General features: G+C 39.0%; 1 protein-coding gene across 8 annotated transcripts in view; it reads left to right on the forward strand.

Moving 5' to 3' along the window:
* Positions 1-14,550, forward strand: part of HECTD4 (HECT domain E3 ubiquitin protein ligase 4) — a 170,620-nt gene that overhangs the window by 57,725 nt on the left and 98,345 nt on the right. For 7 of the 8 annotated variants that reach the window (XM_024977763.2, XM_015475527.3, XM_010814059.4 and 4 more), the window contains exons 4-7: positions 515-645; positions 3,967-4,075; positions 4,757-4,895; positions 7,757-7,927. In XM_024977763.2, the coding sequence (XP_024833531.1) occupies positions 515-645; positions 3,967-4,075; positions 4,757-4,895; positions 7,757-7,927 (550 nt within the window). The remainder of the gene's footprint in view (positions 1-514; positions 646-3,966; positions 4,076-4,756; positions 4,896-7,756; positions 7,928-14,550) is intronic. The other variant, XM_059876404.1, reaches the window with a different exon arrangement.

Here is a 14,550-nt window from a genome sequence, read left to right on the forward strand (position 1 = left end):
TTTTAAGTAAGTGTGCTATTCTAATCATTGTAAGTAAGAATTTTGTTTTTTCCTTCTTAAAAAAGCATGTTGTTTTTCATTTTTTAATTTTAGTGGATTAAAAAAATGCAATAGCTTGTCTTGAATTTTTATTGTAGATTTCAAGATGATAATATGTTAAGATATAAAGTAAAAAAAGTGAAAGTTGTTCATAATTTCGCTACTCAAAGATAACCACTCCAAATTTGTATGTATTTCCTAGTTCATACCCCTCTCTCTCCATCCCTTCCTTTCTCTCATACATGTATACATGTAAAATATATACATTTTTACACACAGCTACAAATTTATTATAAGCACCACTTCATAATTTTTTAATGTAAAAATATAAGTTTCATGAATGTCTTTTCAGATACATAGTATTTGTGTAGAACTATTGTAGTTTTCTGCTCTTTGAGATGGTAAATTGACTTTTATCTTCTTGCTGGAATGGATGGTGTCAGTGTCTTTATGATTCTCTACCTTCCTCTTTTAGGCTGTTGCTTTTGGAAGGGGGGCCTGGATCCCCCTCCTGTTTGCTTGGTGGCAAACATATAGTATCCTGGGGGTATGAAGACATGCTGCCTGCACCAGATAGCAACACTGGCTCCAGTTCTGAAAATAAAGGTAATGCAAGGGTTTGGGTCCTGTGATTGAGATTAAGATATGAAAAGAGTGGTTTTAAATCATTGTGGCAAACGATTTAGATATGACTCTGTGTTCCTTTTAATTAAGAGCTCAAGCTTCCTATACAGTGCATTCATTGTCTGCTTTATCAGTAAAAGTATAAAAGCTGATACTGAGTGAGGTAAGAAAATGGATAGGTTTTACTATCGCAAGGGAAAAGGATCATCTGTACAGTCCTGCCAGTGAGGCATGAGTTACTTAAATTGATTCCTGAGTATTTAAATTTGGGCATGGGAGCCTTAAGTTGCATTTTTATATCCACGAGTAGAGTATCAGGTCTTGCTGCCTGATTCTGTTTCTTTGAGTAATTTATTGTGTGTGTGTGTTGGTGAACCCTCTTGTCCTAAAAGCAAAAAAAAAAAAGATTGTTCAAAGGAGCATGAATTGTGAAGTATCTCCTTTAAACAAAGGAGATTAAAGTGTTTTTACACAATTTCACAACTATTACATATCTGTTTACTCTGTGATCTCAGCGAAAATGGCAGAAGGTCTCTGAAATGTCCTGCAGTTAACTGACTTGCCAGATGAATTAGGCCTCTTTCTTTCTTTGGTGGATGTACTGACCAGTGTGCCATGGCACACACAACCCATGAGGCCAATACACTCTTTTTATAGTCTGTGTCCTGCTGCTTCCACATCTGGAGTTGCAGCCTTGCAAGGAGTCCGCCTTGCTTCCAAACCTGTTTGTTATTGTAGATGGTACTTGTGATTATATCATTAAATATTGCATAACTGATAAAAGTTAAGAATTTTTAAAAAAACCCTAGGAAATCGTTTCCATTTAGAAATGGAATGCTTTAGAACGATCTCTAAGAAATTGACGTTGTCTAAGAATTTAGGGTGGGATTCAGAGTCTATTCTCCCTACCCTTTCATTTCATTCTCTTGATGGGGGCAACTTTCTCAGATAACCGTAGGGGCATGGGGTGCAGTCTCAGCGATGGGCCACCCCCCATCTCTTGTCTGGTGCCTGTGCCTTTTCATGGTCCCCTGTTTATTCCAGATAATCATGCTAAAGTGATGAGAGGAGCAGGCAAGACTTTGGGATGTGAGTTACTACCTTCACTGACTCAATTAGAGTCAACAGGAGAAGTGAAAACCTGCAGTGCCCAGGAAGTTCTTAAACATTATGGGCAGAAATAAACAAATTCATATAAAACCAAAACCCTTTTCTTCACTCTCTCCTTTAGTCCTTTTGGGCTTCTCAGGTGGTGCTAGTGGTAAAGAACCCACTTGCCAATGCAAGAGACATAAGAGACATGGGTTTGATCCCTGGGTTGGGAAGATCCCCTGGAGGTGGGCATGGCAACCTTCCCCAGTATTCTTGCCTAGAGAATCTCACAGACATGTAATTTCTCACTGAGGATGATGGTATCAAGCTGATCTGTATGCCCTTCAGTCTCTTGTACCTTTGGTTTTGCTTCTAGCTAGAGGATGTTTTTCTTATAAAAATTTAAAATGTAATCTTATTTAACTTTTAATACTGGAAAAATTCAACATACACAGAAGTTGAAAGAATTCTATAGTAAATTCTATAGTAAACACTCAGCTTCAGCAAGTGTCAGCTTTGGCCCATCTTATTTATTGTTCTGTCCCCTTCACTCCCACTCCCTGTCAGATCCATACTCAAAAGGCCTTGACCTTAATCTAAATAATGGTGAATAAGTGTCTATTTATAAGTTGTAAGTTAAAATGTTTAAGGAATGAAATTAGTATTTTTAAAATGATGATCTACTTAACCGTTTTTTGAAGAACCAATAGGAACAAGTCTCAGTTATCTTGGATTAGTAGACTGAATTTTTAAGATAATCACATGTGGATGTGCATGTGGATGTGCATGTGTGCTGTCGCTTCAGTCGTGTCTGACTCTTCGCAACCCCATGGACTGTAGCCTACCAGACAGGCTTCTCTGTCCATGGGATTCTCCAGGCAGGAATACTGGAGTGGGTTGCCATTTTCTTCCTCTAGAGGATCTTCCCAACCACATACTCAGTACCAATTTGAGTGCTGTGACATTGAATTTCCTCTAATATGACAAGTAGTAAAGAAACTCCACTTAAATATAGTAAGTGGATTGATTTTGAAAATAAGCACAATGTTTTATTTATATGTTCTTTCTTTAAGGTAAATTCTCTAGAATGTTTTAGTAAACCATTTACTATCATTCAGAGAGAAACTTTGTTTTAGCTTGGGGAAGATATACCAAAAGGGAAATATATTGCTGTTTTTAAATAGAAGCAGTATTATACTTTTGTACTGTGTCATTCCAGAAATTTGGGCTTCCCAATGGCCCAGCAGTAAAGAATCCATCCACAAAGCAGGAGACGTGGGTTCAATCCCTTGATCAGGAAAATGCCCTGGAGGAAGGTGTGGCAACCCACTCCAGTATTCTTAGAGGATCCCATGGACTGAAGAGCCTGGTCGGCTACAGTCTGTAGGATCATAAAGAGTCAGACATGACTGAAGCAACTGAGCACAACACTCCAGAAATTTAAAATTAGGATCTCTTGATGGAAAAATCCACAAGGAGCAGATTCTAGTTCAAATTATCATTAGTCTATCAATATAATATCATTTGCCATTTAAGGGGCACTGGCTTTGTACCAGAGAACAGTGTGGTGTTTGCTTATATTGTCTTATTCAACCATCACAGTCACTCTTAAGGTACATACTGTCTTCATCTTAGAGCTGCAGAAACTGAAATTCAGAGAGGTCCAAAGTCAACTAATAAGTGTCCCAAACTCTTGAATCTTCTACCTTTTTTTATTATGCACTCCTTAGGGAAAGTATTGTATTCTTAGTCATTTCAGATTAGAGTTAGGAATGAATTTTTGCTATTCAGAAAGAAAAAAGAAAAATCTTTTGCAGACTGAACCAGATTCTTCTGACAATAACTGTCTGACCTCTTTCCCTGATCTTGGTCCCTAACCCTACATGCATTTTGAAGTTTGATTTAGGGGTTTGAGCTGTCTTCCCTGGAAGTCACACTGAAGCACTTACTTTATTATTATTATTTTTGGCTGTACTCCACAGCTTGTGGTGATCTTAGTTCTGAGACCAGGGATCAAACTTGGGGCCCTCGCCATGAGAGCATTGAGTCTTAATCACTGGATCACCAGGGAGTTCTCAAGAAGCACTTATCTTAAAAGTGGGAAATTATCTTTCACTCAGCCTCCTAATGGCTTTTTCATTAGAAAAAGCACATTTATAATTTCATTAGAAAAAGCATGTATATAATTTACCTGTGAAAAAACGATTTCAGATGCTGACTTGGGACGCTGTCTCACGGCAGATGGTCTTTACCTGTATACTACTAACTCAGTTGGAAGAGGAGTAAGCAAATTGGGGTCTGGATTACATGGTACTCTCAGGTCAGTTGCATGGAACTTGCTGAATAATTTGGCTGGAACATTTTCCTCATTACGTAAATCTGTGGTGAAGACACCTGGGAGTGCGTGCTAACTCCCTGTAGACTGACTAGTGACTAAACAAATCTGAATGACTTCATATGATTCTGGCTTTCTCTTATTGTCACTTTCTTTTCCTGGTTTTATTAATGCATTTCAGCTTTGTTTTTGACTCTATAGAAATTGAGTTTGGTAGCCTAAGATCATTGTTTGTAGCTTCTAGCCAAAAATCCCTCCATGATCAGAATTTCTATATTAGTGACTTCTCCATGTCAAAAAATGGGTGTATTTCTAGTTAAGTCTCTTTGTCCTTGGATTTGACATTGGATCAGCAGTGATTTTTTTTTTTCAGTTGAGATATAAGATCTATGAATTGCTGCCAAAAGAAACCACAGTTTGAGATCCTTATGTATATTTAATTAGATTGTTTCCCCAACCTTTTCTCCTCTCCAATTTGTTGTGGGAAATTAATATTTGCCATAGTTTGTCAGTCTCAAAGTTAATATGTTTATTCTCCTTCAGATGTTTTGTATACTTAATCATTGAAAAGAAATGAGGAGGGAAGTATAGTTTTGTCTGTGGTAGCTCATTGTCGGGTGTCAGACCTGACCTGCTGACTTAGCCTGTGTACCTTTTCCCCCGCAGAGGTTTTGTGTACTGCCGGAACGAGGAACTGGAACCAGGATGGCTTGCTTTTGGCAGTGGCAGTCTTCTCCACCGGCCTGTATCTTTTGACAATAAACCTCACTCCCTTTTCCAGGTCATTGACCAGAATACCCTTCAGGTAAACAGGACACCAAGGCTTTGTGTTTTATATTTTGGAGATGGTAAGCAAAGTTCGTGACATAATCAGAAGGAATAACACAGGTGATACCTTGGGTTCGTTTGGGTTTTTCCGTAAGGTGTTACAGAAGTAGTTTCCTGCCAGAGTGACATCCTTTTAACTGTCATTGTTTTGGGCATTCTTTTTTTCTCTAGTGTCTTAAGTTTTCCTACATGCTCTGAGTGAATGTGCTGTTAGAGTTTCTAAGGCCAAAGACAAACTTTTTTTTTTAGTTACTTTTTATTGGACTACAGTTGCTTTACAACAGTTGTGTTAGTTTTCTATTGTACAGCAGAATGAATCAGCTATATGTGTACATGTACCTCCTCTCTTTTGGATTTCCTTCCCATTTAGGTTACTACACAGAGCACTGAGTAGAGTTCTCTGTGCTATACAGTATGTCTTCATTAGTTATCTATTTTATACATAGAAACAATAATATATACATCAATTGCAGTCTCCCAAATCATCCCAGGACAAACTTTTTTGATTTAAAAAAATTCTAGAGCGTCAAAGATGGTATAAATACCAGCTTTTTTTTTTTCCAACTAGATCTATTTTGAAAAGACAGTATTTCCCTTATTGAGTTTGTTCTAAACAGCCTTTCTGTGGGAACAGGAGCTTTGAAGTGAGTTTAGATAAAATCATCCTGTGCCCAGGATCGAGCTCATCCATGGTGCTCTCGTAGCACTCTGTGATGTCACTTGCCACATTATATTGAAATCACCTACTCTCGTGTGGACCTACTCGCCAAGACCACACACACCTTTAGTTTTGGACACTGTCTTACTCATATTTGTGTTCCTAGAATGTAGCCACAGCACTTGATTGATGATAATGATAATAAGCTTGTCTTTCTGTGCCAGGCCCTGGTTTGGGCAGTTGACACGTACTACCTGGGAGGTATAACTAGGGCAGTTTCATCTTACAGTTAAGGCAGCTGAGGCTAGGCACCTTGTAAGCATCCAGTAAGTGTTTGTCCTTCAGTGGAAGAGTGAGCTCAGAGAGATTAAGTATCTTGGCACACAGTAATGGCAGCAAGAGGACTTGAACCCATCCACTCTAGAGTCTGAGTTCTTTATGCTACAGCTTTTGCCTTTCAACCAAATTCAAACACAACAGTTAGAGTTGCCGTCTGTGGAGTGAGCGCCCTGAGAGTAGTCATAGCCAGGGCTTAAGTGAGATGTTACACCTTTTCTTGTTTGCCTCTCAGCGGTGTTTTTCCTGGAGTTGTCACCATTGCATCTCCAGAGCAGATTGGAGGTACTCAGAAATTGTTAGATGAAAAAGTGAATAAATAGAGGCCATATTAACTCCATTTCCTGTCAGTAATTCAGATAGATGAGAACACTGCCTATATTTATTTGCAATGGAGTTATAAGCTAGGGAATTAAACAGATGTTAAATCTTAGAATGTGATTTACACTTGAAGTAATGTTAGTATCCTGTGTTCTCGTAAAAACTGTTGTCCAAGAAAGCAGTGTTCACTAACTAGATATGTGCATTAGAATGATTTGGGAGTGCCTTAGGCCACTCAGTGACTTTCCTGGTGGCTCAGATGGTAAAGCGTCTGCCTACAATGCGGGAGACCCGGGTTCAATCCCTGGGTCGGGAAGATCCCCTGGAGAAGGAAATGCAACCCACTCCAATATTCTTGCCTGGAAAATTCCATGGATGGAGGAGCAAAGTCAGACACGACTGAGCGACTTCACTTAGGCCATTCAGTAGCTGTTAACTTTATAGACTTATTGGCATTACATATTTCAAAGTGTAGTTACAGCAACTCCATGACTTTTTAAACTTTTGAGGTAGACAAAACAAGTCTGGAAAAAAGTTCATAACATGAGTTCAGGGGTCAAAAGTAACCTGAGGAAAAGTAGTGGTTCACCCAAAGAAATGGAGTAACTGAAGGTCATTCTTACTGTTCCCTGAAGGAACCTGACCATGTCTAATTATTTTTCTTTGGGAATTTTCAGTTCTGCTCCTATTCTTGGATTAAAAAAAAAAAAAAAGCAGGTTTCTTGATTCTTATTTTCTATTATTTTAAGTGCTTTTCTCTGGCAATAAAAATTAGTATATAACTGCACACTTAATGTGAAATGATGCAGAACTTATTCATTATACTTAAACAGAAGGATGTTTGCTATTAGAAACACATGCCTTCATGTCTAATGTAGAGAATGGCTGTTTGTCTCTTTCTTCCTGATGGACATGGTAAATTTCAATAAGGTCTCGTGTTCTAAGTTAGGAGCTTGTATGTGCCTTCATCTGGCCTTTCTCCTCTTTCTTCTTTGCTTTCCCTCTTGTTTTCTTCTTGCCTTCTCTTTTTGTTTCCTTCCATAATTATTAATTTTTGAGTTAGACTCTAAATTAGGTGCTGAAAGTATAAAGATGAATAAGATATAGTTCCTGTCCTTTACATATAATAAAGTCTTAAATTTGTTTACTAAGGAAATTTCAGAAAGTACTATTTCTCTAAGACTTTTTAAAAAATAAATATTTGATAAAACACATGCAAAGCAGATTTAAAGTGTTTAGTAAATACTTTTTTTTCCTATTAAAATGTAATTTGAATTAATCTCAAGGATCTTTTAATATGTTGCATGGCTTGTTGTATAAAGTTTTATATATTTGTCATGTGATTTTCATATATTATTCTTAGAGATAAATGTCAGTTTTATTTTGATCAGGAAGCTTACTGAATTCTCTTTTTTTTTTTTTTTTCTGAATTCTCTTCTTGGACTTAACGGCATTAATGATGAATTGATAGAAACAGAATTTACATGTCACACTAATGAAGTTTTCCTCTCTTTCTTGTCCAGGTGTGCCAGGTGGTGCCAATGCCAGCCAATCACCTCCCTGTTGGCAGCACTATGAGCACTGTGCACCTTTCTTCAGACGGCACTTACTTCTATTGGATCTGGTCTCCTGCCAGCCTGAATGAGAAAACACCTAAGGGACATTCTGTCTTCATGGACACTTTTGAACTTGTGGTGAGTTTCACTTTCTAATCCTGTGTCTTTGCAGAGACATTTTTACTTGCTTTCTTTTTATGTTAGTGTACATGGGACCTAAAAAACTTGGAGTACTTGTGCAGTATATTCACTCTTGCCTCAAAATTGGTTTTCCTCTTGGATGTGCTTTGAAGGTTTCTTTATTTGGAGTTGTATGACACAAGTAAAGCCAGGCGTTTTGAAGGTTAATCGAGCAACAGAATGGAGATAACAATAGTTAATATGTAGACAGTGGGGTTTTTACGGAGAAATGCTCATGAGCTTGCTGGAAATTTGGAACTAGATTACAGTAGCAAGATTGTGTCTACAGATGGATTTTGGGAGTCTCCGAGAGAGAGATGATTGAAACTGTGAAAGGCAATCATTCATTCATTCAGTAGATATTGGCAAAGTATCTACTGAGAGCCAGGCACAGTGGTGTTTAGGTGGTGGGAATACAGTGATGGGCAAGGGAGTAGGATCCTTGCTCAAATGGAGCTTGTATCTTGACTAGTGGGTGGGTTGAGTGGTGGTGGGAGAGAGACAAAACTTCAACCATAATCGAGTGAACAAATAAATGGACAACATAATTTGAGGTAGTGAAGGAAATACAGTAGCTAAACAGATGAGGGAGTTGGGGGTAGGGGAGGGAAAAATATTCCAGGAAAAGGAGACTACAAGTGCAAAAGCTCTGTGGTGGGAGCAGGCATGTGTGTGATAGGAAATGACAGAGTGGATGAGTGCAGAGAGCAGAGCTTGAGGTGAGGAGAGACTGGGAACTATGAGAGTCCAGATCTGCACTGTCCAGTGCAGTAGCCAGTAGCCACATGAAGCTGTGGTTTAATTTAAACAGAAGTTTAAAGTAATCAGAAATAAATACAGTTAAAACTTGAGTTGCTCAGTCACATTAGCCATGGTTCAAGTGCTCAGTAGCCACATGTGGCTGGCTAGTGGCTACCATATTGAATGTCAAAGATAACATTTCCATCATTAAAGAAAGTTCTATTGGACAGCACTGACATGTCTAGGTAGTATTTGTAGAGACTTGTAAAAGAAAAAATTGCTCCAAGCCAGGTTCAACAAAACCTTTTTTAATGATGTAATTTAACAGCCTGCTTCTGGGAAGAATTTTAGCCTTCCTGGGAAGGGAGAAAAAAAGGACACTGAAGCAATTTCTAATAAACTTTTATGGGGTTAAAACTTGTTCTGGGAAATCAGTCATCCATCCTGCCAGCTATCAGTTTAGTAACCTTTCAGTATACATTGTTCTTTTTCTATTATCTAGTTTCACAGTATTCTCAAAAAATGATCTTTTCTTATAAAATGTCTTAGCCAGAGTGAGCCTTCAAATTGATCTGCTAGAGGTTTTACAGCTAGGAATGTCTTTTAAAAAAAAAAAAGAAAAAAAAAGATAATTGTTTACAAACAAACTTAACCAGCTGGTTAAAGGATTTAGGTCTTTTTTCTGGACAAAGGAACCTGACTGGCTATAGTCCATGGGGTCTCAAGAGTCAGACTTGACTTAGCAAATAAACCACCACCACCACCACCTAAGAATAATGGAAAAACATCAAAGAATTCCCCTTTCCTTGATATGCTTTGGTTTAATTTTAAAAATCATGTCAAAGAAAAACATGCAAATGGATAAAATTTAAGGTAGTACATTCTAAGCTCACAATGAAAAGTGGGAGTCTCTTGCCCCATCCCTGGCATGTTCCTTATAGATAGTTACTTTAATGGTGTCAGCTTTTCCTTCTTCTAGTGGTTACTTTCATGTCTCTAAGTGAAAGATTTACATTGCTGTTTCTTGATTTACTAACTCCATATATTGTGTGTTTGTGTTTTGGTTTTTTGCTGTGGCAGATGAGGATTTGGCTCAATTCACCTCCTGTTTTTCTTCCTTCCTCCTAGTGTATTTATTTGATTCATTTTAATTCCTCTTTGGAGGAGGATATCTTTGTAACTTATAGTTAAACCTTTATTACTTGTTCCTCAGCTCTAAGTAGTATCTCTTATCCCTTGACCTTAGGAGAGGGAGATAGATAATAGTGTCTCTTCTTGTCCTTTAGTATGGGGAAAGCCAAAACTAAAAGTATACATTCAGGGGAATTCCCAAGAGGAAGTGAGATGATTCACCAACATCCAGCCTTAGAGAGTCTTAAGGATTGGTGGCATCAGGTATGGTACAGAACCATTGTGAGACGGGGTATAGACTGCAAGTTTGTTAAAGGAACTGTCGTCTCCTTTCCTGGTACACACAACATTTGTGCTCAGATGCCAGCCGCCCAGGCAAAAGTCTTGATGTTTGTCTGAAAAAACAAATGACCCTGGAGAAAAGACCCCAGTGTACTGACATTTGGGTTCATATAAGTTAAAGACTTGCTGCCCCAGTGAATCACCCACAGTGATGTCTTCTAATAAGCAAGCCTCCCCAACCATGTGCATAGCATTCCTTTCTAGTGATGAACTGTTTAAAAAAAAGAGCAGACACAAAAAACACCCCAAACAAGTAAAAGCCAGGACTTTGGAGAGCTGTGTGTGTGGAAGGGAGAGGAGTAGATTTAAAAGTTTGGCAAGGTAGTGATAATTATTGAAGCCAGGAGCTGGGCACATGGGGAGCTCATTATACTACTCTTTCTTCTTTTGTGTACATTTTAAAATGACACTAATAAAGTTCTTTAAAAAATTTTAAAGCAGACCATTGAGAAACTCTAGACAAACTAGGAAAGTCTCTAGATTGGAAACTAAAAATAAGAAAAAGAAATCAGAAAAACAGCTAATAGAGTAAGATAAAGACCTCATTAGCACTTACTACTCTGTGAGACATATGAGAAGATACTGCGTTCATAAAACAGAACAGGATGTCATGGAAAAAGGACTCTCAGAATATGAAAAGATAAAAGACATAAAGGAATAATCCTTCTGGATACTTAGTAACAGTAGTTCCCAAAAGAGAACAGAAAATAAGATATTATCAAAGAAATAATAGAAGAAAAATGTCAAACTAAAGGACACTGATGTCCAGATTAAAAGGTCTTTGGCACAGTGAATGAAAAATGTCCACACTGGCACCTCATCTTGACATTTCAGATTATCAGGAGCAAAGAGGATTCTAAAGCTTCTGGAGGTAAAATAAAATCATGTATAAATAATGAGGTATAAGAAGAACACCAGGCTGTTCAGTCTCATTACTAGATGTAAAAATGGGGCAGTACTTCAAAAAATCTGGGGGAAATCAATATCTAACCCAGAAGTCAGGTAGTCAGCCAAAATATCAATCAATCATAAAAACAACATAAAGATATTTTTAGACATATAGGATCAAAAGCTCATACCTGCCCTGGAGGAAATAGAACAACTACAAGCCTTTGCCTGTGGCATGAAATAAAAAGTTGGGGAGATGCTCAAGGGCCTGCTATAGATTAAAACAGTAACCTTTGAGTCACTTTTGGAGTCTGAATCCAATGGACCATTTATAGAAAAGAAAATTTGGAGACAATTTGGAATTTGAATGTAAAATAAGTATTAGAGGAAACCAAGGAGTATATTCTTATTTTTAAAGTTATGATAATGGCATTGTGATTATGTAAGAAAATGTCCATATTTTTAGAGATGAGTAGTGCGGAGAAGGCAATGGCACCCCACTCCAGTACTCTTGCCTGGAAAATCCCATGGATGGAGGAGCCTGGTGGGCTGCAGTCCATGGGGTCATTAAGAGTTGGACACGACTGAGCAACTTCACTTTCACTCTTCACTTTCATGCATTGGAGAAGGAAATGGCAACCCACTCCAGTGTTCTTGCCTGGAGAATCCCAGGGATGGGGGTGCCTGGTGGGCTGCCATCTATGGGGTCTCACAGAGTCGGACACGACTGAAGCGACTTGGCAGCAGCAGCAGCAGCAGTGAAATATTCAGAAGTGAAATTTCATGATGTCTGGGACATGCTTTAAAATGGAGTAAAAAAGAGATAGGTGGGTTAAACAGATTTGGGTATATCTGGATAATAGTTGAAATTGAATGATGAATATATGAAAGTTCATTATACTATTCACAATTTTTACCTATATTTGAAATTTTTCATCATAAGATAAGAAAATTTTAAGCATCACCTGCCATTAATTTAGCAACTTCTAAAATACTGACTTGGGAAGCTAAACAAAGATACATACCTGGCTTTCTGCTTATGATACTATCACAGAAAGGAACACTGTGTAGCCATTAAAAAGCAGTGGGCAGATCTGTGTAGACTGAAGTAAATTAATTTCCAGGTTATATTGTAGTATAGAAAGCTTGGTTCAGTGCACTGTGTGTAATCAGTCACTACCTACTGTGTGATAAAATTGTGGTGGGCAGGTATGGATTCTCTGGAATTGGCCTTTTCCTATGATACTAACTTTCCTCTCTCAGTGGACCATTCACCACAGCATATAAATACAGGAGAGGATATTCAGTCTTGAAAAAGCAGAACAAACTCCCTTGACCCTCATTCTCCTCTACTCCCCTATCTTTGGTTCCTCTTTACAGCAATGTGCTTAAAAGAGTTTATTCTTACTGTTTTACTTTCCTTCTGTTCGCTCTTGAACCTGCTGCAGTCTCACCATGCCACCATAGCAGCTCTTCCCATGTTCCCCAGGGACTTCCACAATAGTAAATTCAAGGGCACCCCTCTTTTCTTTTTACTTGACCTTCTAGCAGTATTTAATGTGATCTCACTCCCCCATTCTTGAAACTGTTTTCATATGGACTTTGGGACACTCTTAGGGCTTCTCTTGTCACTGGTGTTTCCTATCTCCTGTCTTCCTAATCTCTCAACAGTCAAGGGCACCAGGACCTATTTCTAGGACCACTTCTGTCTACTCTGTCTGCTCGTACTCCCTCGTTGATCTCATCCTGTCTTATAGCTTTAAACACCTCTCTGTATAGATGATGCTTAGTTTTGCTTCTCAGCCAAAACCTGTCCCTGAGGCTCTGCATGCATATTGATGTGGGTGGGTGTTTGTATATGCTCAGGATATGAGACTTTTCCAGTTGGAAGTCTGATAGTTCCCTCAAGCTAAATATGCCCTCTACCAAACTCCTGATTTTACCCCAGATCTCCTTCTGCCTCAGGCTCTCCCATTTCACTTCATGACATCTGTGTCCTTTTGGTGCTGGCCAGAGACCTTCGGAGCTGTCCCTCTCTCTTCCTCTTTTTTCCCTTCCCCAATTCCTTGCCTAGTCAGCATATATTGCCTGCTTTACCTTCAAAGTGTCTCCCAACCCCCTTCACCTCCGTAAAAGTCCTGTATGATCTGGGGCTTCTGTCACTCCACTCCAGCCCCACCTGAGCTCCTGGCTGACACACGGGCACTGAACGTGTTTCTCCCTTCCGGGCCTTGTGCAGTGTCATCTGCAGATAAACAGACAGCTCGTTCTCTCTTTTTAGGTCTCTGCTCACGTATCATCTTATCAAAAAGACCCTTCTTATCATTCCTTATAAATTATTTTATGTAAAATATAATCCTGTCCCTCCTTATCCGTTTTGCTTTGGTGCAGAATTCAGCTGTGGCAGTACCAACATGGTGATCAGCAGGAAATACCTTATTCTTAATTTTAACCTTTTCCTTTAAGATTATAGAATAACCAAGGCATGGACTCTCTCTGCCTGATTTCATTACCTGTGCACTGGACACATCCTTGCTTGAGAATCTTCTGTGACTCTCTTTTACCTTTTCAGGGCACGTGTTTTACATCTTGAGTTCTGTTTTGCTCTGAGACTTCTTCCTGTCCCCATGTGCTTTCTGTAAGCTGCTGTTCTTCAGATAGATTCAGTGACAATTTTACTGATGTTTTGTCTCTTTTTTAGGTCTGTTCTTAACTATATGGTCAGTATAATAAGGGATGCACTAGGTGCCTCTCCCCCTTCAACTCCATTGGTTTATGATTTCCTTTAAATTATGATTCGGATAGCTGAGATGACCTTCATTCATTCAGTGTTAATCCAGTGCCTTGTCTGGGTAGCAGGGTAAAAGCCTTTGTTTTCAAGGAGCTTACATCAGAGTATGGGGAATTAGTAAGAAAGGAAATACAAGGACAAAATAATTTCAGCTACTGACAAATGCTGGGGAGAAAATAAAACAGGGTAATGTGATAGAGAGTGAGGGGGTAGAGGTGGCGAGCCACTCTGGTTTGCCTGGCAGAGAGGGCCATTCTGAGGAAGGACATTTGAGCTGAAATGAGAGTGATGAGAAGCAATCATCTATCCTGCCAAAGAAGGCAACCAACCCTCCCCGTTTGCCAGGACCTGAGACATTTCTTAGGACATGGACCGTTGGTGCTAAAACCAGGACAGTCTCAGGCAAACCAGAACTAGTCCAGTCCAGAAAGAGGGATCAGCAAGTACAGGCCTAGCATGCAGGCGTTTTAGAGGAGGGACAGAAGGCAGCGCCCGGAAAGTGTGGGGAGAAGCGGGGACCGAAGCAGGGAGGTCAGTGGATGTTGGACCCCATGGGCCTTACCAGCCATTTGAGTTTTGTTTTAAATTTATTGGGAAGCTGATGCAGGGCTTCAGACAGGGAAAGACATGATTTTATTTTCATCTGTAAATGAATCTTTGGCTAATGTAGTAAAACATACGGGGTCAA

This window comes from Bos taurus, chromosome 17, assembly GCF_002263795.3.
Source record: "Bos taurus isolate L1 Dominette 01449 registration number 42190680 breed Hereford chromosome 17, ARS-UCD2.0, whole genome shotgun sequence".
Lineage (NCBI taxonomy): Eukaryota > Metazoa > Chordata > Mammalia > Artiodactyla > Bovidae > Bos > Bos taurus.